This window comes from Talpa europaea, assembly GCF_964194135.1.
Source record: "Talpa europaea genome assembly, chromosome: 12".
Taxonomy (NCBI): Eukaryota; Metazoa; Chordata; class Mammalia; order Eulipotyphla; family Talpidae; genus Talpa; species Talpa europaea.
The window spans coordinates 25066414-25090643 of NC_140079.1; the positions used below are offsets into that span (position 1 = coordinate 25066414).

General features: G+C 42.6%; 3 protein-coding genes across 4 annotated transcripts; 2 read left to right on the forward strand and 1 right to left on the reverse strand.

Annotated features, from left to right (window-relative positions):
* Positions 1-4493: 4493 nt before the first annotated feature.
* PUS3 (pseudouridine synthase 3) lies at positions 4494-7114 on the reverse strand (the record flags this gene model as incomplete). Its single annotated transcript, XM_084248689.1, has 4 exons — positions 4494-4804; positions 4936-5126; positions 6081-6637; positions 6740-7114. The coding sequence occupies 4 exons, from the start codon at positions 7112-7114 to the stop codon at positions 4494-4496; spliced, it is 1434 nt and encodes a 477-aa protein (XP_084104815.1).
* A 1816-nt stretch (positions 7115-8930) lies between these two features.
* On the forward strand, positions 8931-9907 carry HYLS1 (HYLS1 centriolar and ciliogenesis associated). The gene has a single exon (XM_084248690.1). It carries the CDS (start codon positions 8952-8954, stop codon positions 9849-9851), a length of 900 nt encoding a protein of 299 aa, XP_084104816.1. The 5' UTR covers positions 8931-8951; the 3' UTR covers positions 9852-9907.
* Positions 9908-13326: 3419 nt separating this feature from the next.
* DDX25 (DEAD-box helicase 25) lies at positions 13327-23860 on the forward strand (the record flags this gene model as incomplete). 2 transcript variants are annotated; one of them, XM_084249451.1, is made up of 12 exons in its annotated part: positions 13327-13531; positions 14038-14104; positions 14331-14375; positions 14762-14897; positions 15906-15998; positions 16112-16214; positions 17697-17811; positions 18753-18930; positions 19474-19711; positions 20659-20821; positions 22781-22969; positions 23799-23860. In XM_084249451.1, 12 exons carry the CDS (start codon positions 13391-13393, stop codon positions 23858-23860), a joined length of 1530 nt encoding a protein of 509 aa, XP_084105577.1. The 2 variants fall into 2 exon arrangements, with proteins under 2 accessions (XP_084105577.1, XP_084105578.1); XM_084249452.1 differs by having other exon boundaries at positions 13391-13453.
* Between the last annotated feature and the right edge of the window lie 370 nt (positions 23861-24230).

Below are 24230 nucleotides of genomic sequence, written 5' to 3' on the forward strand. Positions count from 1 at the left end.
GTGACTGGGATATTGACTTGCTTTTCCTTTCTAGGTCTCATCCTCAGCACTTTGCAAAGCACCCCGTCTTTCTTCCCCAGGTACATATTCAAAAAACAAGACCATGTGAAGGGAGTCAATGGGAGGCTTTCGAGAGCAAAACCGCAAGCGCTCGAGTCTGGAGCGGAGTTTAAGAGTAATGTGTAGGGGCTGAGGCTGGAGACACAGCACCAGGTTCAATCAGAAAATCCTGCACGCCACGGACTCCCAGCGCGGGGAGCGGCGGGTCTCCGCGCCCCGGTGGACTGCCTGGAGGAGGCGGCCTGCAGAGAGTCTCCCCTTCCAGAGGACACCGACCCCCACAGCCGCCCGGCGCTGGGAAGGGCGGAGGCTGCCGCCACTGAGGCGGGCCGAACGTTAAGGTCGCCTCTCTGAAAACCCAACGAGCGCGCCGTTAACTGGCGGCCAAAAGTTCCTCTCCGCCCGCGATGCGCGAAGGTAGCGCAGCAACCGCTAGATCACAGCGCTATTGCCCGCGACCTCAACCTTCTACATCCCGGGCTACCTCCCGCCCGCGGAGGAGGACCTAGCGCACAGGTGCACCAATCGAAATGTAGACGCGGAAAGACGTTCGCCATAGGGACCAATAGAAAGGTGCGTGGGCGGGACCGAGGGCTCCGATTGGCTCATGAGGTTTAAACCTCCGCGGCCCGGCAGTTAACGGCGGCCTGGGGCGTGGGTGGCTTCTGCGCCTGCGCGAGCGGGGAGACGCCGGCTGGAGCGTGCGGTCCTGCGCGGGCCTCGGTGCTGGCCTCGGTGCGGCGGGCGGACCTGGGCTCCGCTCGGCTCGGCGGGCAGACCTTGGCAGGGCCGGTAAGCGGGCCAAGGCTGGGAGACGCGGGCGCCGGTCCCCAAGGGCCGCCTGCCCCCTGCTGTGGGCGGTTGGTGGGGTGTTGTGCCCCCCCCCCCCGGTCGCCCCCGGTCGCCCCCGGTCGCCCCCGGTTACCTGCGTCCTTGGCCCCTTGCGTCGGGAGCCGTGACCTTCCGGGTCAATCCGGGGTCCTGCCCCCGAGGCCGGGGTGAGCGCTGAGGTGCTGAGCCCTGGGCGTGCCCGAGCCCTCGAGGTCGCGGGGCGCCGACTGCCCGTGGGGCGCCCCTCTGCGTCCCCCGCCTGCGGGTGCCCCTCGACGGGATGGACGGGCCGGGGGTTACGGGGTCGCTGCCCCGAGGTGGCGGCCGCGAAAGCCACGCCTGGGCCCGGCGGGGCCGACTCCTGCTTTGTTGTGGTGGTGGTGAAAGGAGAGTCGCCGCGGCCTCTGGTTACGCCTTTTAGTTGGAGGCTCGGAGCTGCTCTGCCCCGAAGGAGCTGGGGTGGTTGTCACATCGAGGAATCGTTGTCCTGTCCCAGAATGAAAATCACCCTTTTTTTTTTTTTCTCTGATTAGAAGTTGCTCGATCTCTTTTGTTTTCAGAAATCAATTCAGGTAATACTAGGTACGTATTAAGAAGAAAGTCGCTCAGCCCCTGATAACTATCTGCCCGAAGCCCGTCACTTTTGGGTTACCCCCCCCAAAAATGGTCATTATGAATATTTACACGACTATATGTTTATTTTTACATAATTGTATATTGTTAATACCATAAGGCGTACTTTAAAGGTAGGTCATGCCGTATTTAGCCGGTACTAGGCAATGTGTCGATATCAGCATTAGATAACGCCTTATCATTTTTAATTGATGAATTGGTATTTTTTGGCCCCGCCTGTATTTGTGCCATACATTACTTCTTAACCAAGCCCCTAATGATGGTCATGTTGCCATGGTTTCTCATCTTCACACAATCGCATATAGCAGTGGTTATTTGCACGTGTAAAGTTTGCAGTCTCCGCTAACTTATCTCTTTACAGTAGTTCCTGAAAGTGGATTATGGCTTGGAAATTATAGTACAGTTTAGATTATGATTCAGACTTTTAAAATTCTTTTATTCATTATTTCTTTGGTAAAACGTCTTTTCCCTTTTCTGCTAGAATCTATACCTTTTAGCAGTTTTCTAAATCTGTTACAGACCTTCCCCCTAGTTTGCTGTCTGTTTGGATTATGGTGTTCTTTTTGGTAGGGTGTTTCTTTTCTTCTATTTTAATAATAATGTCCCTAAATCCTTATTCTTCTAGATTTGATAGTATAGAAATATACTTAACCTTGAGAGGATTTTATTAAGATCTAAGACCATGATCCGCTGACTCCTTTGCTTCATAATCTGCAAGGATGACTTTCTAGTGCTTTTTGTTCTGTGTCATTTTAGAGTTGATCTTAAACTGTTTTTTTTTTCTTCATTCAAAAACTAATTCTAGTCAAGGTACGTTGAAATAGGTATGAAGTTGAGAAAAATAAGCTTTGTTTTGTTCTTACATGCCTAAGTGAGGATATTCTACTGTCCTTAATGATTGCACTAAAAACAAAAGAATCTTTACATCAGAATAAAAGGACAAAGCAATCACATTTTATGACCATTCAGAGCATTACGAAATGTTGGCAAATTAGGTCCAAAAACGCAGAATATGGTTCAAATTCCAGAAGAGCTGGATCATATTAATTGGCAATTTAAAATAAATCTAAATTTTACTTCTATATCCCCAACTCTAAAATGGTGGTTTTATTCCTACTCTGCTAGACCGTAAAAGTTATTATTCATCAGTATTACAAGATCACCTCTCTTTTCTTAAACTGTTTTACCTTCTAAATCTGGAACTCTTTGAAGTCTTATTTCCACAGTCTACCCATTACTAAGCTTCTGTATTACTTATGCAGCATCAGTTTATCATTAGGGTTGTTTCTCATTGTCCTGTGTCATATGTTAGCTCGCAGCTTGAGTATATAAACCAGATTTTGTATACCTACAGTTTACGGCAGAGGAACAAACTATTTGTTGGTTATAAATAAAACTTTAGATCTTGTAAACATTGCGTATTATTGTGGCATCAATGTGAATAATACCCTCTTCAGGCAATAATGTTATTTTTTTTTACTTATTTTTTTATTTTTATATTCCCCATACAATTGCAACCCCGATTTTGACCCCAATCCTTTCCCCACCCCCCCCATGTTATTATGAGGCAGAATATCTGAGTTCATTTACTTTGATACTTAATATTTTTGTTATAAAGGATAATGTTACTATGTAAGGATTTTGAGCTCTTTTGAATAATATTGGTATTTATAAGTAATATTTTGAGGGTCACTTATCAACTTTGAGAACAGTCAAAGCTCTGTCTCATTTTCCTATGTGTGCCTCAAATGTGCTTACATCTGAAAGCTAGGAGGTATCTTGAAAGGCTCCCTGCTTCAGAACCTCACATTTATTCAACCACAAAGCTTGCTTCCTAATCTCAAATTCATTCACTTCTCTCTAGTCCTCTTACTACAAATCCAGTCTAAGCCATCTTTGATAATCTATATCCTTGACTACTCCCAACAGCTTCCTAGTTGACCCCACCATCTTCCCTCTTCTAATCCACAGTACACCCAGAGCAATATTTTTGCTACACAATTGTGGCTTTTAAATTTTCAGAAAATTTTGTTCCGTGTCCTTTCAAGGTAAAAAGCTAAGTTTTTTCAAGGCTTTACAAAATGGCCCTTGCTTACCTTCCTAAGCTATATTCTTATCACTCTCAAGCTATACTGTTTTATTTTACAATACCTGAGTGCAAATGCTTCAATCTCTAACCCTTTTAACCCTTTGTGCAAACTACATCTTTTTCCTTAGACCCATAAAACTCTGGTTCTTTAGCCCCACTTTACTGGCTCCCACTTGTTCTGCAATTCCTGTTTTTTTTTTTTTGTTTTTTTGTGGGACCCTCTCGCCGGTGGCCGGGGATCATACTGGTGCTACAGAAGCTGCGGACAGCCTCGCAACCCAGTGCTCAACCACTGTGCCACCAGGGGAGGCCCTCTGCAATTCCTGTTTATAAGAACTTTCCTTAAGTCACTAGTCCAGCGTTGATAAATTACATGTTTTTATATGGCTTATTAGCTAAGAAATTTTTACATTTGTAAAAGGTTGTAAAAAAATACACAACAGAGATAACTGCTTTATCAGTTAGGTCACTTTAGGTAGTATGTGCCAGGCACTAAACCAATTATCAAATATTTAACTGACTAGATTTCAAATTTTTAATTTGTTTTAGAAAATAAGATACTTATCAGCAAAACTATGAAAATTCAGATGAGTGGTGACATCTCATTTGTGTTTAAAATGGACAGCACAACAAATTAGACACAGGATCAGGCTTTAATGAATTTGAACACAGGTTTCAGGTATACATAAATACATCTCCACTTTCATGATTACTTTTTGCTTTTTCCATCTCGTCAATTTGGACAAGAATGAGAGAATGATCTCTTCCTTCTTCAAGCAAGGACTTCCCTCAGTAAATATATGTATTTTTTTGTATTTCCTTTTTAACCACCTACCACTAGCTAGTTGTTGCCTCCAAAATCCAGGTGAGTTTTCTATGGTTAAATGATGCTTTTAATTTCTGTGTCAACACAGACTCTCTTTGTTGGTTTCTCCAAAATAGTATTTTCTTCCTCTACGATGTCATTACAGTCCTTTCTGAGTTCTGTTTCTTCTTCATGGAATGAATGGGGGTGCTCAATGCGTCCCCTGCGTACAAAATGCTGGATCCTGGATTCTAATCCTTGGCATTTAGGACGATCCATTAGGGGCTTATATGTGCGCGTTTTCACTCCTTCTACAAAGGCACTGGTCTGCTTTATGACAGAGGGCTTAACATTTCTCCATTCTATCACTCCATCCATCTTTGGTCCTGTAACCAAGCATTACATAAGATACTTTAACCACAATATAACCACCTCCAAACAAAAAGTAATTTACCCATAACCCTTGTATAATTTTGGTTCTGGTTGATAATTTTACCCTTAAAGTTCTCTGTCCTACCTGTCTCACAGGGTACTGCAACAGAGTCCAGTCCTTGTAGCATACTATACAACATGTGAGTTTTAACAGCGTGGTTAGCCCAGAGTTGTTGAAGGTGGATAACATTGAACTCCTGAACCTCCCGGTCATAGATCCACTTGATATTTTCAAATTTACAGTCATACAATACTAGAGGGAATTCTACAGCCATACTAGAGAAAGAGAAGAAACAGAGAATACATAACAGCCATTCAACAGATTTTTGAAAACAGTTGGATTAAAAAGAGGGCAAAAAATGTTTATAATGTTTCAATAAACATTTGAAAATACAACACAATCCCTAACCTTGAACAACCTTATAATTAACAAAAGAAAAAGGCAGCAAACTAAGAACTGTTTTGGCTAATCTAATTAGGGTAAATTTCGGTGGTAAGAAATCACCTAGAAGTGAGTTGACTTGGCTCTTTTACACTGCCATAAAATGAAAAACAGCTGGTGGTATTTTTTCTAAGCTTGTCAATTTTGTATAGAAAGAAGTAAAAACTAGATTTCATTACTTAGGAATGAATTACTGGTCTATCTGACTTCAGACTTCTCTCAAAAGAAAAATCTGACTATTCTTTATGCCTTTCCTACCATTTCAGAAACTAAAAATTAGGAAAAATTCAAAAGTACAGCAATACGACTACTATGTAATAAAAAGTTAGCAAGATTTAATGTGAATAGTTTGAATGCTTTTTTTTTTAAGTTCACCAGAAACTAACAAAGTAACTCTTAGTACAAGTTACGGGAAAAAGGATGTAAAAATGAATGCTCTTTTATTTACAGGGCCTTTTACAAATATCCATTTCCTTACTAATGGGATAGAACAGTGAGAAAATTAAAGGATACACTGCCTCCTGCCTGTTTATAACATTGTACAAGTTAGATAAAAAGCTGCATAAAGACAGAATCAATGACTTAGTCATATAGACTAAGAACTTTCCCTAAGTTTCCTCCCCGTTGCGGGGGGAGGGGAGAGAGGAAAAACTCATATTAAAAGTAGTATATATATATATATATATATATATATATATATGCATGCATGCATGCATGCATGCCAGGAGCAATAGCTGTTTGTTTTTATGTGGTTTTATTTTTTAAGGGGGGGGGTTCTTTTAACTTACCTATATTGAGGTTTCTGGGGATTTTTCTCTATGTTCAGTAGCTCATCAATAATCTCAGGCTTTTCCAATCCTTGGCCAATCAGAAAAAGGATAGCCATCATACAGCGGACTTGATGATAAAGGAATGCCTGGCCAATCACTTCAAACTGACATAACTGGAAAGGCTCTTGCCATCTCTCCTCACTCAGATTCTGACCCACTCGCTGTACTTGAGCAGACAGAATAGTTCTCTGAAAATTAGTCACTCCATTGGCTACATCCATTTTACATAAGTTCCTGAAATCATGGGTCCCAACATACTTCTGAGCCGCGTAATTCATGGTTACAATATCTAAATCAGCATGAGGGAAAAAATAGCGGTAAGTCCTTTCAAGACAACTGAACCTAGCACTGAAGCTAGGCTCTACAGGGGCCCAGGCCAGTACACGGATGTCTGGAGGGAGCACTCGATTGAGAATGTGGGTGTAACGGATCTCTTTAGCAATTTCATCTTTTAAATTAAAAGTCTCTGAATCCTTGTCCTTTGGAAAGTGAGAACGAAGGTCAAGAGAAATCACCTGTGGAATTAAGAGAGACTATATTTTAGAGACACAAATAATTCTCAGAATATACACTGAGAATACCTGTTGCTTTGGAAACAGTATACTACTGACTCTTACCTGTCCAAAGGCACTAACTCCTTTGTCTGTTCGCCCACACCGGTGATAGTTAGATGTCTGTCTGCTTTCTACTAGACGAGTCTTAGTTAGAGCCTCAAACAGTTTCTCTTCAATTGTATTGCTTGTGTTTTCCTGACTGGCAAAGCCTTGGTATCCCCAGCCCAGATAGGCTATCTTTAGGGCTATATGTCTTCGACCATGAGCACTGTAATCAAATGAACGCTTAGCTTTTCTAGTTCCTGAGGAATTTTCTCTGGTGTTTGAGTCCTTGTTGTTGGCTTGTTCTTCTTTAAGTCTTTGTACCTCCTTCTCCAGTTCTTGTACTCTTTTTAGGAGCTTCGCAATCTGGATTTTGTCTGTGTCATTTTCAGCCATGATAAGACCACCATAAGAATAAACAATCCATACAGGTCCACGCCACCTGAAAAGAGTGAAAGTATTCAAGTTTCAGTGTTGATTTCTTTGGTGATGTCACTATCATTCCATTATGTTCCAATAGTATCTAATATTTAATGCCTCTGCTCAGGGATGCAAAAATAACCTTAGCATTTTGGGTTGACCATGTATTGTTTGCTATCCAATCTGGCCAACTTATAGGAAACAGAAAAATGGCATCAAAAAATACTCACCTATGCCAGCATTGCCAAAATTTCTTTTAAGTAATCACAATAATCACAATTTGGGGGAAATTTAGACTTAATTTTTCTAGTCTTCATTAGATAGATGATTGACATCTTTTTGACTATTTGCCCAATTTTAAAAATAATAATCTCTACATGGAATAAATCTGCTATTTTTAATGCTTTCCAGTATTTCAGATAAAATTAGTGGCTTTCTTTGTTCCATCATCCAATACTCAGTTCTGTCTTAAAGGTGGTGCGGTAAGAAGCTAGCCTAATTGAAGAAGCTGTGATTGTACTTCATATTGGAAGTAGAACCTGGAGACGAGATTTTCCTGCTTAAGTAGTTTTGATGGCACAGAGAAGGTAACTATGCATCATGATCCTTTGAAATTCAAATTTAATGCATGTCCTGATAAGATTTGTGTACCTCTAACAGTCACAAGAGTCAAAATGCATGTTGTAGTTAAGATGTCAGTATCAAAGTTACTGGGATTTTTCAGTAATATGAGGACAGCACAGTTCTACTGGTGCTGATGTAGTTGGATCATCAAGACAATCTTGAAAGTTCAGAAAAGTTGTAATATGATTTTCTAGTATAAAAAATGTATATATGAATATAAAAATTACTAGGGAAATTATGAGAAGCTGCCTTTAAGAGTGTTTAAAATCAGCATGCACATGTTAATTCTTCAGTTAAAGAAAAATAGTAGGGACACAGGAAATAGTAGGCAGTAGATACCTATCTTAGATTGACTTCAGTAAATAGCTTTAGGTATTGGTTGGTTGATGTGGGTACTAAAGTCCTTTCAGTGATAGGGCATTGGAATAAACATACTTGGCAACTGAAGATATGTTAAGATTACTTAAGCATAGGAGTGTTTGCACACATATATATACATGTGGGTGTGATAGGAAAATACTGCTTTTGTATTATTTATGGAATAAATTATTAATGCTAGAGCCAGACTGCCTGAGTTAGAATTCCAACTATCCCACTTATTAGTTGTTTACCCTTGAATAAGTTATTTAACCTTTCTGTGCCTCATATTACTATACTCTGTGAAGAGGAGATAAGAGTCTCTGCCCATGATTGTGGGGATTATTTGAATAAATGTAAAAGCACACAGAACAATGCCAGATTATTTGAATAAATGTAAAAGCACACAGAACAATGCCAGATACAAAAAAAATGTCCCCTTAAGTAGAAGCAATACTATACATTAAGCAGTATACCTCGTATCATACAGTCTCAAGCTTTTCTTATGTCAGAACTCTTCTGTCAGTAGCTCCTCCTAGGAGCTACTAGAGGTGGGAAGAACAGCCAGGCAGTACAAAGTGGGAGTGAATAAGAAGAGAGTGGAAATGAAATCAGGTAATAGATTCCTTAGAGCTGATTTAATGCACCTCCATACTGTTCCCATGCTAACCTGTACTATATAACTGTTGTACTTGTGATTGCTTTGCCCATTCTCTTTCACTGCTATAAAGTAATAGACAAAGGAATGAGCAATTTATGAGCTGGGAACTTGTTATCAGAAAACTGACCCTTGTTTTTCTCTTGCAGAAGGTCCTACAGTATAGGGGAAGCAATGGAAGAACTCTTGGGGCCTGATGGACAAAAATGGGCCAATATGGATCAAGAAGAACGAATGTTAGCAGCTGCTACAGCTTTTACTCGTATTTGTGCAGGGCAGGGTGAGGGAGATGTCAGGAGAGAAGCCCAGTCTATCCAATATGATCCCTACAGTAAAGCTTCAGTAACCCCTGGGACACAGTGTGCTCTTCATGTGCAACCACAGTACCCACACGTGGAGAGTACTGTCACTTCAGAAACAGTCTCAGAGTCTTCCCACAGACTCCGAAAGCCAGTGATGAAGAGAAAGGTGTTGCGTAGGAAGCCAGGTGGGGAAGTATTAGTGACTGACGAGTCGATTATGAGTGAATCAGAGTCTGGTACAGAAAGTGATATGGATCTCTGGGACTTAAGACAAAGGCTGATGAGTCTGCATTTCCAGGAAGACAGGGAATCCCCAGTTGATAATTCACAAAAATTTCACCTACCACGTGAATACCAAGGAATTTCTCAAGATCAGCTCATTTGCTATCTACAAAGAGAAGGCATGGGCCCCCCGGCTTATGAACAAGACCTGATTGTTGCCAGCCGACCCAAGTCTTTTATTCTCCCAAGGCTGGACCAATTAAGCCGGAATCGGGGCAAGGTAGACCGGGTAGCCCGATACTTTGAGTACAAACGAGACTGGGACTCAATGCGGTTACCTGGTGAAGATCATAGGAAGGAATTACGTTGGGGTGTCCGAGAGCAGATGCTTTGTCGAGAACCCCAACTGAAGCCTCATCACATATATGTTCCAAACAATTATCTAGTACCAACTGAGAAGAAAAGATCTGCACTTCGATGGGGTGTTCGTTGTGACCTTGCAAATGGTGTGATGCCCAGGAAGCTTCCCTTTCCTCTTTCTCCTTCTTAAGTCTTTTTTTTTTTCCTTTTCCCTAAACCTGTCTCTCACAGTTTTGTTTGGGGTAAACTGATTCCTTATATCTCACCTTTTATTTAAATAGAAACAACTCAGAAGCCTATGGAACATTATAAAGACTTCACTCATCGTTGGTTTTTCGTAGGTATATGTCACATTGGTATCAGATACCTCAACTTCCAATAGCCACTCTCAAATCCAGCAATTGCAAGAGAAATGCCAGAGAAAATAGAACTATTAAAATTTGCCAAATTAGTAAGCAAAATCACTAAGTACTGTTTGTGTTCTGTAACCTTTTTACCTTGGCCAGTGTGAGTTGCTGTTTTTATTAGTGTGTTTTTAAAGTTGCTGGGCATTAAGCTTATTAAAGGATTTTGGAAATTCATAGACTTGACCTTATTTTAACTTAAATACTTCTCATGGTATGCTGATATCAAAACTGGCTTATGATTCTGCTTCAATCATACTCCTCTCCATACTCTGACCACCTAAAGAACAAAAGCCAAAGGAACAAACCTGTTCTTTATACCTCACTAACTAAAGAAAGGTAACAGCACAGATACTGAAAGAATATAATAAATCCAAAATCTTTCGAATGTTTTTAAGTAGATATACAGTATTTTAATCCATGGTTTCAGAATTATTTTCAGTAATATTTTGCCATTTAGCTGGTACTTCTGCAATAACTTCATAATTTCACATATTTTCTAGAAATTGTGCATGTTGGTTGAAAGTTATTCCTACTCTGCAACAGAACTTCAAACTACAAAAATCTGGAATCAGATGCAGCGATCAATACCAAAATGAATCAGTCCTATTTGAGTACAGACTCAAAGTTAATCTGCTCACTTTAAATTGGACCTTGCTTCTAATCCAATGAGGAACATCTAAAATCTGGACGTTCTCAGTTTTAGTGTTTGAAGCTATAATAGTGACAGCAGAAAGTTTGCTTGTTCAAGGAAAAACAGCTGCGTAACATGAAACTGAGTGACCTTAATAGTATCTGCTAAATTTTCTACATAATATTTAGGCTACATCACTCATTTGCTCAGTTCCACTGCAAGGCATTTATCACGGAAAGAAGACACATAGGCTATATTCATTGCAAATTAAACTCCAATAGTGAAGTGGTTAAAGACACTAGAATATTAATCATTGGGAATCGGGAAACAGGAAAATGCAAGTGAAACGTTGCATAACACACCCAATAAATACAAGTAACAAGGAATGATAAACCTAACAATGGTGGGGCTAAAGGCAGTTTTGTTTTTTTTTTAATTTTCTATTTTTTAAGTTGAAAACCACATGTGTTTTTTACATGCGAATTACAGCGAAACTCTTGTGGTTTACGTGTATTTATATGGGTCTCAGTATACTAATGTCAAATCAGTTTCCTTATTTAGTTGAACTCCTATTTAACCAAAAAACTAGTAGCCCAGAGGGGCTAAGTGGGTAATAAAATTTTGTGGAAAAAAGGGCTTGAGTTCAAAACTCTTGAACTCAAGAGTTTTGGCTACATCACTCATTTGCATCACATACTTTACAGTGCTTTCACAAGCACACCACACCATTCTGGGGTGAAGTACAATGGTTCTCTAGCAAACATGGAAGGGGCTGCCTATTTACCCATCGTTAGAGTTGCAATTCAGCTTTTGAAGTTAATGGGTTTTGGTCTCGAAAGTAGCAGGGACCACTGGAACACTAGAACGAGCATTCCCTACGACAGACTTTATTTCGAACTCCAGAATGTTATCCAAAGGACGGGGAGACAGACACAATGATCACTAATATAGAAAGCAAGCCCCCAAACAATTTGAAAAATGTCGCCACCCCTCCTTCCCACTGCCCATACTACTGAGATCCTGACCTCTACTAGAATTTAGTTTTATAAGCAAACTAATTTGGAGGTAGCAGAAACAAACCCACAGCCAGGGATCCTCTATGAATCGAATTTAAATACTCCCTACTGCGAGCTCCTGCCAGGAACCAGTTCCAAGAAGCACCAGACAGAAACACATGGTCTTAAGAGGTTCCATTCCTGTGCTTTCTGAAAAGAACAGAGAATGGTGAAAAGGGGTGGGATGAAAGAGAGAGAAAGAACCGTCTCGCTGTTTATCCACTCGCCTGTTCTTTGTAGAATCTAAAAAATAACGCGCCCACGACCCCCACACTTACCTTCCGGTAGTCAGCCACGCAACTTTTCGCGACACAGGAAGCTGTCGCTTTGCGTCGTCTGCGCGCGCCCGAGGGCTCATGGGAGATGTAGTACACCTTTGTGGGAAATGTAGTTCTAAGAGCCGGGAGGCCGGGTGCTTGCGCGTGGGTGAGTGTGTGTGTGCGTGTTTGTGTGTCCACCATTTCTCCACTTGCAACAAGGTAGAATCTGGGGCCTGTGGCAGTACAAAAATAAAAGATAGAATGAATTTTAGTGCAATAAAATAATAGAAAAGTGGTAATTTTTCTAACGTCTGCCATCCTTAAAGGGAAACTAAGGTTAAAAAAACTGGCCCGATTTTACACCTATTTAATTTAGTAGAAAGGCACCATTAAGAGAGAAAACATTTACCTTTGGAATCCACATATCAAGACCGAAAAGAATGTGCTAACCTGAAAACAAAAGATTGAGGTGCCTGCGATTGACGAAACAGAACTGGGGCGGTTGCTTCAGCACCACGGAGAGATCTTGATTAGGCTTTTGTGAGGTTTTCCGGCGGCACTGATATATAAGGATTGCAGTCAGAAAACTGAAAACACCTGGTTCCTTTTCCAAACTTAGCAGTCAGAAGCACGAAGAACTTCTCCCGGATTATGCACGTGGAGGAAGGAAATGGAGGTTGCACAGCAAGGAAAACATTTTTTTTCAGTGTGGCTCTAACAAGGGGCACACACCAGAATTAAAAGTAAAGTCGGTATGTGCAACTGTGGCAACATCACAATTATCTAGGAATAGGGACATAGAACTTGAAAACGTCCTCTACGCATCTTTCTATTCCGAATACATTTGTAGGTAACTCACCCACTCTGACCGCCAACATCCTATGCAATTAGCTGCCTTCCTGCTACCTTGCAGTGTAGAAGCGGAATTTCGGGAGCAACTCGGGCACCCGAACTTGAAGAGAGGAGAGGAACTGCACCCTCACCACCCGGAGAATAGCTGGTGGGACGGTGGAATGAGAGAGTCAGGACTCCCGGATCACTAGGAAGATCTCTGCAGCTTCCAGCCCCAAGCCGTTGTTGGCTTAGCCCCAGTCCGCCAGCCGGCGAACGCCCACTACCACAGCGCCCTCACCTGGGTTTCGAACACCTGGAGCAGTGGGGGGCTGGCCAAGCAGAACCCTGTGGCATCAACACAACTCCCCCGTCCCCCGACCCCCCCTCCGCCGCCCTCCCCTCAGGCGCCTGCGCGCCAGGCCGCGGTGGTCGCGGGGCGCGGGCCTGCCCCCTGAGGAAGCCGATTGGCCGCCGCCGGGCCGCGCCCTGCCTCGCGCCTGCCGTGGACGCACGTGCCGGGGGCGGGAGCAGCGGCCGCAGCTATGGCGTCGTTACTTTGGGCTGGCGACGCTGGGGCGGCGGAGAGCGAGCGGCTGAACAGCCACGTAACCGCCACCGAGGCGGGGAGGGCCGAGGGGCGGGGGCTAGAATCGCACTCCCTGAGGGGAATTTGCTGGGGCGGGGAGGGGGAGCCCCGCTAGCCTGTGGAGTGGGGTGTCAAATGGCGGAGGGGAGATGTGGCAAGGATTTGGAAGAGGGCCACGGGTAAGGAGACCGGGGGAGAGCTCTTGGGTTTGAAAGGGCGAAGTGAAGACACCTGAATGCCCGGGAGGGAAAGCAGTTCGTAGCCCCAAGTAGAACCCCGAGTTTTCTACTCTCCCAATTTGATCTTTCGCCTTGGCCAGCTTCCTTTTTATCTACCAAAGCGCTTTACTGGCCTCCATCCCTTGTTCGTGCTGTGACCCTTAAGGACTGCGGCATTTAGTCTTGAGGCCTCATAAAGAGGAGCTTCACGTACCGGGGACGCGGAAAGGCTCCCGCAGTTTTAGTTCCTACAGGAGACCTATTCTTGCAAAGCAAACAGTGTTCAGGTGGTCTTTCCTGCATCCCTCCCTGCCCCTGTTAGGAGAGCCCCGGGCTGCTGATGGCTCGCTTCTTAATATTGCTTGACATTTGTGTCTTTCAATAGTTTTCAAACCTCATCCACCCCCGGAAGAACCTTCGGGGTATTAAGAGTACTACAGTCCCAAACGCAGGTGAGTGCTATTAGGGTGCAGCAGGTGACCTCTGGTAATTAGAATGCGTTGTTTTCCTCCCTTCCCTAACAACTGAAGTATCTTTGGCTCCCTTATTTTCACATTCAGGACTCTCCACTACCTTCCTGTCTGAGAGCACCGTACAGTGGCAAGAGAAAGTGGGGTAATACACTTTATACCGCTGCTCGGCTTTCATCTTTTCTTGTTTCTCTTCCCATATTTTTAGATGATTCTATTAACAACACGGAAGAAGATGATGAAGATGATGTAGGTAGGAGATTTTCTTTATAGTGACTGTCAATAGAAATACTAAGTCAGAAGGGGGGACTATTTGTTTAGGGGAAGTTGAAATGATTGAATATGCAAGCATGGTTAACATTTTTCAGTTGATAAGGAAAAATTAGGTCTGCTGCTGCTGATGTCGGGCTTGCTTGAGATTAGAGGGTGTGGCAGCAGAGCATTAGACACTGGGTGCTAGTGGAAAAAGTTTTTTTCTAGACTTTTTTCCTAGAATCTTCTTTTAGAAGATGAGAGTAGGTGCAATTGTTTCATATATATGCAAGCACTGAAAGGGAGGGAGCAATTTAATAGATGTCATCCGGACATCTTGATTTCCCCCCTGCAAGAGCCCCTTTTTTATTCTTGCTTGTTTTTTAGTGGATTTGGCAGCTAATTCACTCCTAAACAAGTTAATCCGGCAGTCCTTAGTAGAATCCAGTCACCGAGTTGAAGTCTTACAAAAGGATCCCAGCTCTCCGCTCTACTCGGTGAAAACATTTGAAGAGCTGCGGCTGTGAGTATTTTTACTTTCCGTATGGGAAAATGCTGGAAAGCATAGCACAGAACAAACTCATTTGCTAATAATAAAAAACATCAGGGTCTTCTTCATGTCCTAAGCATGTATTAAAATGAGATGTGTGCATTTTGCATGCAGTTAAAATCTAGCTCGGAGAGGAACACTAGCTACCTGAGCAGTCCAGAGAATTAAGAGCATCTTTGATGATAAAGTGTTTTATGCTGTTGTGCTAAGGGGGATAGCTAAGCCAGAGAGCGAAACCATATTGCTACTGTCCATACCAGAATATAACCATAGGGACAGTGACAACCCAAATCTTCCCTGCCCACTCTTGATAAGTTACAGACTGTAACCTTGCTAATTATATTTTGTTTCAGAATAATATTAAAATGAGTAACTTTAACAATTTGGTTTGCATTTCCTAGGGATTTATCAATTGACATTAAGGAAATGAATTTTAACAGGGAGAGATACTGATGAGGACTTGCTATGAAGGGGGAAAATCCAAAATCCCGATGCCCCAGCCATTTCCTAACATTTAACTGGAGACTCCGGGAAAGATATGTTTACAAAATACTGACTCTCTCTGTTCCTAGAGAATCACCTCAATCAAATTGCCTTCTGTGAAAATTGCTGTTAAAATTTTGTCATTTAGTAAAAAGAATTAAACAGTGAATCTGATTAGTTTTTTATTTATGTGGAAAAGAAAACTCCCCCAACAAATGAGCATAATCTATCAAGATGTTTTCCTTTTTTTGCTTGTTGCAACAGAAAGTTCCAATGTTAGACTCTTATTACTGCCTAGCCGAGGCTTATAGCATTATTTATTGTAATGGCTCATTTGTACAGGCATGATTGTGTATGTTTGGGAGTTGAGATACAAACTATGTATTTCTAAATATTTGGACGTTTCCAAGTAGTTTAATTTAGAAATGTACCTTTCAAGTTTGTATTTCTGAGACTGCTGGCCAATCGGAGCTTTTCATGTTTTGTTTTGTTTGACAGAAAGGAAGAGTTACTAAAAGGGATCTATGCAATGGGTTTTAATAGACCATCCAAAATCCAAGAGATGGCTCTCCCTATGATGCTAGCACATCCGTGAGTTTCCAGGGTAGTGGTATTCTAACTTGGTTATTTTCAGTCTTGCTTGTTCAGTTTATGCCCAGGATCTTATATTCAGTTTATGTCCAGTGGTCTCCTCTTTTTTACAGACCCCAAAATCTCATAGCCCAGAGCCAGTCTGGAACAGGAAAAACAGCTGCGTTTGTGCTGGCAATGCTAAGCAGAGTTAATGCCTTGGAATTGTTTCCACAGGTAAGGAAGGGCTGAGAGAGAGAGAGGGAGAGTTTGCAATGCCAGTGATAACTTAGTGATTGATGATGATGTTGCAATGGCATGATCACTATGATAGTATATTTAGAATAGACATTTCTTCATAAAGTCCTAGCACTTTTGGACAGCAGATGGGACAGTGATTGAGAGCACAAGTTTCATCATAGTTTGATTCCAAGCTCAACCTCTCCACTTACTTACTAGCTGAATGTCTTATATGAGTTTGTAAATCTTTTCCCAGTCTATTTCCTTTTCTGTAAAGATACCCTTTATAAAGGCAAGGATCATTGTTCTGTTCACCCTTGAGTCCTAACACCTAGTGCAATGCCTGGCTTATAGAAACTGCTCAGTAAGCAGTGAATGAATGAATGCATGAATGTGCCTTATAAGATTATTAAATGAAATAGTGTACATTTTAGCACTGTGCCTGGCATAAAGTAAGCAATACTGATAACTCTGTAGTTACAGGACTACATGATCACCTTATTCATTTTGTAGAGGAGGAAGCTTGAGGCTTGGCGAGGAAATTGTCCTGTGTAAGGTCACACATGTCAGGGAGAGACTGAGGAAGCTCTGGCACGAGCTTGCCATTCTCCTAGTCCACCTTCCAGTTATGGGAAGTATCTGGTAATCTCTTCCACTTCCTCCAAACTGTCCTCATCAACTCTTCTGTCATGCTGAGTCCTGCGTACACTCCATGCTGTGAGGGAAAGCAAGCGTTCTGTTCTCCCAGGAAATCTGCAGTCTGATCAGCAAGATAATCTGTGGTGTGGTTGACTAATGCCAGGCATGTGGAATATTGGGCTCTCTTTAGACAAGTTCAGTTAAAAAATATTTGGGGGGAAGTGTTAATATAAACACAAATTCTTTGGGAAAAACTGGGCACGTAGAAAACGTGTGTAGGAACTATTTTTAGCACTTTGAGATATGTTTACCCCTCTTCTCTCAGATCTTAATTAAGACATGAATATGTTAAATATCACCAGTTTCATTCATCAACAGCTGTCCTTTTTTTGGGGGGGTGGAAATAATCAATGAGAGTGTGAGAGGATATTCAGCTAGAGTTCTGTAAGATGAATGGATCAAGCAGGTAGTGTTCTGGAAATAGACTTGTGATTGCAGGCAAGCGGTGCTGGGACTTTCACCTTGTATTCCCTCTTTTTCTAATTCACAGACTCCTTCCATTCTATTCTTCCCCCACCAAAAAAGTCTCCGTTTCTTCATAAGCCTTAGAGAGGAATATATAAAAGATAGCTATTTCTCCATCCGTCTGCTCTTTCTCCCTCGAAATCTCAACATTTGCATTAGATCTGTCAGCTGCTAAATTGTATTTAATTTAAAATAACTTAATCACAATGTCCCATCTTATTTCTGTGCATTGTCCCTGTACAAATTTTAATTGTGTTTCAAATGTAAAGGATGGTTTGTATGAACCTTTCTCCTCCCCGCTTTTCTGTCTCACAGTGCCTCTGCCTGGCTCCTACTTATGAACTGGCTCTGCAGACTGGCCGTGTGGTTGAACGGATGGGAAAATTCTGTGTGGATGTTCAAGTGATGTATGCCATTCGAGGGAATAGAAGTAAGTACCAGAAGCCAGTCCTGGCTGACAGTTTTATCTTCATTGCCAACAGGCATGTTCTAAGATGGGGGAGGTAGTAGCACCTGTGTCCAGAAGTGTTTCTAGCTTTCAGTGAAATGATCTAGATAAAGCACTGTGCAGAGGACCTGCCACATAATAGGGGCGCAGAGAACGTTGGCTGCCTCAGGGCACATCCCACACTTTTGCTTTTGAGACTCAGTTGTTTGTACAGAACAACGTATCATATGTGTTTAATTTTTTGTTCAAGTATTACATATATATATAGCAAAAAAAAAAAATCCTTAAAACAAAATTAGAAGATAAAAGTGAAAGTTCTGCCTGTCCTCCAGAAACCTATTTTTCAAAGATAACAGCAGCCGTGTTAACAGATCTTTGCTGTTTGCTTTTTGTGTATGTGCTCACACAGATACAAATGCCCATATGTTTTCATTGCTTACAAAAATGGGAGCTTTTTTTTTTTTAATACTGTTCAGAAACACACATGTGTTAGACCTCTTTGCATGTCATCACATACAGCTCCACCTCATTCTTTGGACCAGCTGCATACGGTCTCATGATTTATTGGAAGTAATCTTCGGATGGATAGTTTGGTTATTTTCCTCCAGGGAAGGGGTTTTTGTGGGTTTTTCACAGGTATGCCAGAATTTCTGGGGGACAGTGGGATTGATGAAGGGTGGTTTTTTTAAATGACCATGGGACAGAATTAAGTATGTAGAACCACTCTTGTTAACCATAAACCAAGAAACTTGGAAATTTATTCTCAACTCTGCAAAATCAAAACCACAGTGGTCCTCAGGGATTGAACTTGGAAAATCACTACAAAGTGTCCTTTTGCTGAAGAGTTCTCTGTTTCTCTGCCCTGAATTGTGGGCTTTAGATTGTTTGGATTTAAAGAGGCCCTTTAAACCCTTTTCGTATAGTTCCCAGAGGCACCGACATCACCAAACAGATTATAATCGGCACTCCTGGGACTGTCCTAGATTGGTGTTTCAAGCGAAAATTAATAGATTTGGCTAAGATTCGAGTGTTTGTCTTGGATGAGGCAGATGTGATGATTGACACACAAGGATTCTCAGATCAGAGCATTCGTATCCAAAGGTAATCTTCACATTCATCCTTCCCAGATTTCCATCCTGTGACATGAGAAATTACAGGGTCTGCTGCTCCTTTTGTCTTTACTGCTGAAGTTCCCACTTTCAGGTTCTTCTCTATTCCAAATTGTCAGTTGTGGCTGTTGTTTTTGCCCTACAAAGAAATACTACAGCTGCCACAGAGGGACTAGCCTTCCTACTCTCTTCATTTTCATTTCACTTCATGTGAGATGGTTACTGCAACAAACCTCTAGAATAACACCCCTGACTCCATGATTCTGCTTCTGCTGAGAAAATTAGCAGGGAAAACCTCAAACCTGCCTCCCCTCCCCCATCACCCCCCTCCCCCCAGAGCACACATCTAAACTTTGCTGGTGAGATGCATGTCCAGTTTAGGTAGTCTTCCAAATTCTTGCCAGCAGGAGAGAGCAAACAGGAGGGTGATTTGTTGCTGCAGGTGTGTGAGGGGCAGCTGCTGGCAGTGGGGGTGCCTCTGAGGAGCGTGATGGGACAGCCATGAGCTGATGGCCTCCTCCCTTCTCTCCCACAGAGCTTTACCCTCTGAGTGCCAGATGCTCCTCTTTTCAGCCACCTTTGAGGACTCTGTGTGGCAATTTGCGGAGCGCATCATTCCTGACCCTAATGTTATCAAGTTACGTAAAGAGGAGTTGACCTTGAACAACATCCGACAATATTATGTGTTGTGCGAGAACCGGAAAGACAAATACCAGGCTCTGTGCAACATTTACGGCGGCATCACCATCGGTCAGGCCATCATCTTCTGCCAGGTGACTGTGCTGAGCACTGTCTCTTGTGCCCCAAATTCCCCGCAGGTGGAGGTGGGAGGACAGCGGTGCTAATAAGCACCAAGTGCCAGACACCACATTCAGTCCTATGCACATTATGTAGTTCAGTCTTCAGAGCAACTCTGAGTACGGATGAAGTTCGCAGTTGTTGTATCTTAGGAGTAAAACTTAGAAAGACTTCAGTATGCTGTTACATGGAGGGCCCCCTTATCTGAGAGGGATTGATTCAAACACTTCCCCATTTTAGTTGCTGCTTATTACTGGGTTTTTACAGATACCCTTTATCAAGTTAAAAATGGTTTCTATTATTCCTGACTTATAGTGAGTAAAGCAGCCACCCAGTTACTATCACCCTATTTTAGGTTTTTTTTTTGGTATTTTTTGCTACCTGATGTTTTATGTGACCTGCCTGGTACATGGGCAGTGCTGCGAACATATCTAGAATAAGAAAGCTGGGCTCTCCCTGAACTGGCTGTGAGCAAATTATTTAACATCTTTATGAGTTTTGTTTTGTTTTTAAATGAACTTAGGTTACTGCTTTGTCAGTGTTGTGAAAACAAATGACTATGATGCAAGTAGAGATTTTTGCAGAATGCCTGGCAGCGCGAAGCACCTGAAAGTACTTGGTGGTGTTGTTATTATCTCATTTTGTTGTCATACTACCATGTGAAGCAGGTAGAGCATTTTTATGTCTGTTTCACGGCAGAGAAGCCAGAGCTTTAACGGGTCGAGAAGGTGTGACCCTTAGCTGCGTAGTGGAGGGAGTGTGCCATGCCAGCTGCAGGTTTCTCTGAACTGGGGGAGATATGAGGAAAAACTCTGCAGCCTTCCCCATGCCCCACCTGTGTGCAGCAGCACTGCAGACGCAGCCTTGCAAGCACACTGCGTTCACTTGGGTTGCTTTGCTCAGGTTTACTTTTTTCCTCTAGACTCGTCGAAATGCCAAGTGGTTAACTGTGGAGATGATGCAAGATGGCCACCAGGTGTCCTTGCTGAGTGGCGAGCTGACGGTGGACCAGCGGGCTTCCATCATCCAGAGGTTCCGGGATGGGAAAGAGAAAGTTCTTATAACAACCAATGTCTGTGCTCGAGGTATGTGTGCGTGTGTGCGTGTGTGCGTGTGTGTGATAAAGTCAAATTTATTGAGATGTAATTTACATATGATAAAATTGACTCTTGACATATGAAGGGCAGTGAGTTTTGATAAATATACTCCTATCACCCTCACGGTAATCAAAAGACAGAATTCTCATTTTCATCCTGCCAAAATTTTCTTGTGCTCCTTTGCAAGCTCTTCCTTTTATCACATACCCCAGCAACTGCTGACCAGATTTCTGTCTCTGTTTTTTTGTCCCTTCCAGAATGTCTTAGAAATTAAATCATATAGTAGATAATGTGTGTTTGACTTTTTCAACTTTGCAGAATGCTTTTAAATTCAGCAGTGATGTTATATTTCTCAGTAGCCCATTCCTTTTTATTGCTGAGTAGTATTTATAGGTATATCGTGATTAGTTCATCCATTCCCTAGTTCATGGACATTTGTATTATTCATTTGGGGATTATTTTGAATAAAACTAATAAACATTCATGTATAGGTCTTGGGTAGATGTTTTCATTTCCACCAGCAATGTGGTAGAGTTCTGGTTGCTCTGAGTCCTTGCTCACAATTGGTAATGTCACTCTTTAGTTTTGACCATTGTAATCCGTGCGTGTGGTATCTACTTGGTTTTTTAACTTGTGTTCCTGAATGATTCATAATATTGACCATCTCTGAGGTGTTTTTAAAACTGTTGACAATTGAGGAGAAACATCTTTATTTTTTCAAGAGAAGAACCTTCTGTCTTCATCTCTCCTATATCCTGTCTTGGCCCCATATTCAAGTTTTGTTCTCTAATTCAGTCTCAGTTGAGCACATGGAGCTGAGCACCCACTGTGCAGGCTGAGCTCAGCGAAGAGGAGCCTGAAAAAAATGCCCCTCAGGAATTTGCTGCCTCAACTCTGGGCTCTCTCGACCAGTGGTCCAGTTGAGCTTTCTGCAGTGACGGGAATGTTCTGTGCCATGCTGTCCAGTTGGTCACCACTATCTATATGTGGCTGTGGAGCACTTAATGTGGCTGTTGTGACAACTCAGGAACTGAATTCTTGAATAAATTTCAGTAACCCCGTAGGGTAATGGTACCACACCGAGCAGCACAGCCCCTGCAGGAAGGAGCACAAAGAGCCCCAGAGGCAGAGCACAGTGCAAGGGGACACCGATTTCCCCAGACAGCTAGTTCGTTAGTGCTGGGGGAGGGAGGCACTGGCCAATGGCAGAAGTCTTCCTAGGAAACCTCAGATTTGAAAGGCTTTGAAGGAAGGTTAACAGTTCAGTTCAGGGAGCACTTATAGTTTTGTTGGAAAGTGGCAAGACCATGCGATGGTAGCGTTGGATTTGTGAGTCGGGAGTGGGAGAGGAAACTTTAGGTGGCTTTGAAGTCTTCAAATGCTTGTCCTTTCTCCTGTCAATTTGGGCACTGGGGTTCTGCACACAAGTGTTCTGGACATCACCACGATGACCATCCCAGGGGTAGAAGAACAAAGAGAGACCAGTATGGAAATTGTAACAGCTGAGGCAGGAGATAGAGTCGTGACTAAATCAGTGGTTGTGGAATGGAATGGAGCGGGGTCCCTGTTAGGAGTAAGGGGGCTGCTGGTAACTCAGCACAGCAGGTGTCAAGGATGGGGAGTTGGCTCTGTTGGCTTGGTGCCAGCTCCTTCCCACAGCTGGTACATGCACGCGCATGCACACACACGCACCCACTCAGGTGCATGCACGTGCACATATACTTTCTTTATCCATGCTTAGAATTCTGTAGAATTAGCTTTATTGACACTCATACCCTGCATCACATACTGTGCAAGCAAACTGCCTCACCGAAGCACCTATTTCAATTATGTATAACCAGGTTTGATTTAGAAATGAATGAGAATTCCCTCAGCAAATGTGGTTCTTGAGTCTCTGTGTACAAAAGGAGAAGGTTGCGGCTCCCTACAGTGTCTTTCCTCTTCTAGGGATTGATGTGAAGCAAGTCACAATCGTTGTGAACTTTGATCTCCCTGTAAACCAAGCAGAAGAGCCGGACTACGAGACCTACCTTCACCGCATAGGGCGAACAGGGCGCTTTGGGAAAAAGGGCCTTGCCTTCAACATGATCGAAGTGGATAAGCTGCCCCTGCTTTTGAAGATCCAGGATCACTTCAGTAAGTATTAGCACCTTTCAGAACAGGACCCACTGATATGGACGGTGATGGTGTCTGTCCCCATCCTGAACCCTGGGGGGTGAGGTGTTAGGATGGACCAGGAGTCATGGAGTAGGGGATGCTCACTCACAGCCTGATAGGAGATGGTTGGGTTAGTCATTCCCAAGTAGTAGTTAATGGGAAATTTTTTTAAATCTAGTGGAATTAATTGTCGCATGTATTTGTGAATCGTTGCTCATCCTGGGCTCTGTGCCCCAAAGCTTACAGAGAGAGCAGGGGAAGACTTGAATGACTCTAATTCTCCTGCCTTTTAAGATACAGGTACTTTACCTTTGTGGGGAGTCGCAGTGGCCACTCTCCCCAGGGAAATGCACTTAGGCATGGCTGTGCAGTTTGGAATGTAATTTTAAAAGGTTTGCAGACTAACTTGGACTCTGCAGCAAAGTTAGTTGACAGCCCTGTGTTAGGATAACTGTGGAGGGACTGGGGGTGGAGAAAGAACCATTAAAGTCCACTGTTGCTGCAGGAAGCTCCTAAAGCACTGGTCTTGGAAAATGACCTCTGTGGAGGAGTCTTAGTCCCTCTCCCCCTCCCACATTCCTGCACCCATTTGGTTGCACTTCGGCCTTTTCTGTCTTGCAATACCTTGATGTTTGTGCATTTGTTGCTATTTTAGTTCACATCCTTTCCTTACCTAGTGTTCATGCGTCTGAGGCTCTGTATGCAGGGAACTTACACTTTCAAAGGTGTCGCTGTCTTTGGAGATTCAGAGTTGAAGTTCCAGGTGTGCCCTGAGATAAGACTGGTCCCATCTGTTCTTTTCTTTTAGATAGCAGCATCAAGCAACTCGACCCTGAAGACATGGATGAAATTGAAAAGATTGAATACTGAAGAAAGAACTTGATTGTTTGCGAAATATCCTAGTTTATGTGAGAATGTCCCAATAGGTTTTGAAGGTAATTTTTTTATGTTGAGGCTTTTCAGTGTGAAACTGTTACTCTGGCAAAAAAAAAAAAAAAAAATGTCGTCGTATTTTAGTTTTAAGACCTGGGGTCTTTTCGAAACCAAACTGATGTAAAGCACATGATCCTTTTGAATAAAAAAGCAAAATTATGTCTTATTCTAATCTTTTTAAAGGTAAACATCTTGTGAGCGCTGCTGGGATGTATGGAATCTGAGTAGATCATGCCTCTTGTGAACACCTCATAGTGCCAGGAGATGGCAGTAGAACTTTGCTGTGTGGGGAACTGAGCCATGTGTT

What these genes read in the sequence shown, in the direction of transcription:
- HYLS1 (XM_084248690.1), top strand. Translation starts at nt 8,952, where the DNA reads ATGGAAGAACTCTTGGGGCCTGATGGACAAAAATGGGCCAATATGGAT.